Consider the following 1,370-nt stretch of genomic DNA (forward strand, 5'->3'; position numbering starts at 1 on the left):
TATGCTGATTTTAATTCTCAAAAAACATTTTATTATTATTATTATGATGATGTTGAAAACAGTTGGATAGAACTTTTTCAGGATGCTTTAAATTGATCAGAAGAACAGCGTTTATCTGAAATGGAAATCTTTTGTAACATTATAAATGACTTTATCATCACTTCTGATCAATTTAAAGCATCCTTGCTAAATAACAGTATTCATTTCTATCATTTCTTAACTCCAAAAAAAGAAATAAAACAAATATACCGACTCCAGGCTTGTGAATGGAATAGTGTATAATGTTACAAAAGCTTTTTATTTCAGGTAAACGCTGATCTTTGGATCTTTCTGTTCATCAAAGAATCCTGAAAAACAAATGTGCTCAACTTTTTTAAATATCAATGATAATGATAAATGCTTGTTGAGCATCTAATCAGCATGTTAGCATGATTTCTGAAGGATCACGTGACACTGGAGAAATGATGCTGAAAATACAGCTTTGATCGCAGAAATAAATGACATTTTAATATATATTTAAATAGAAAGCAGTCATTTTAAAAGGTAAAAATATTTCACAATATTACTGCTCTTGCTGAACGTTGGATCAAATAAAGGAAGGCTTGGTGAGCAGAAGAGACTTCTTTAAAAACATTAACAATCTTACCGTTCAGAAACTTTTGACTGGTAGTGATTATTTTCATATTAGTATTCATATTGGTATTAACTGAAAACATTAAGCCAATAAGCCATAGTGCAAAAAAGTAAACACGTGCATTCCCCGCTGACACAGTGAGCGTGAACACATCGGGCTGCAGCTGAACTTACTTGTAAGGCACTGGCCAGACCTGCTGTGGTCGCTGCGGTCTTCGCCGGTCGTCGCGCGCCTACTTCACTTCCTGACAGAGCATGTCAGCACGGGCTCGCACAAACACTAATGTCCTGCAGCTGTCTGAGGTCTGTATCGTCGCTTCTGTCTCACATCCTTATTTTAGAGAACACTGATCACGTGACTCTAAATTGAGTCGTCTGGTCAGTCACGCGCTTATTGTCACAATCCTGTCAAAATAAAAGCCACGAAAAGTAATTATAATACATTCTAATAATAATATGATTCAAATGATATCTAAATAATAATATTAATTTATTATTATTATAATTAATAATACATTTCAAGTCTGCACTTTGTAAAGATAATGTTATAAATATAATGTACAACACAATAGCCAACTTCACGAGGAACAACTTTCTGATGCTTTTTAAACGGCATTGAATCAAGCGCTTGTAGAGAAAAAATATTCAGCTTCAAGCGTTAAGCCAAGCTTTTTGAGCAAAGGGGTTTTAATAAGAAACATTTAGCAAAGTGTCTCATCTATCTATCTTCAGTCTGA

At 33.9% G+C, this 1,370-nt stretch overlaps 1 protein-coding gene across 1 annotated transcript in view; it reads right to left on the bottom strand.

Annotated features, from left to right (window-relative positions):
- The window catches only part of LOC107549738 (ceroid-lipofuscinosis neuronal protein 5-like), a 10,738-nt gene that overhangs the window by 6,109 nt on the left and 3,259 nt on the right, over nucleotides 1-1,370 (bottom strand). Inside the window, exon 3 of the mRNA XM_016230915.1 lies at nucleotides 808-866. Within this exon, the coding sequence (XP_016086401.1) occupies nucleotides 808-866 (59 nt within the window). The remainder of the gene's footprint in view (nucleotides 1-807; nucleotides 867-1,370) is intronic.

The sequence above is a fragment of the Sinocyclocheilus grahami genome, unplaced genomic scaffold, assembly GCF_001515645.1.
Source record: "Sinocyclocheilus grahami isolate Dianchi unplaced genomic scaffold, SAMN03320097.WGS_v1.1 scaffold380.1, whole genome shotgun sequence".
NCBI classification, from domain to species: Eukaryota; Metazoa; Chordata; class Actinopteri; order Cypriniformes; family Cyprinidae; genus Sinocyclocheilus; species Sinocyclocheilus grahami.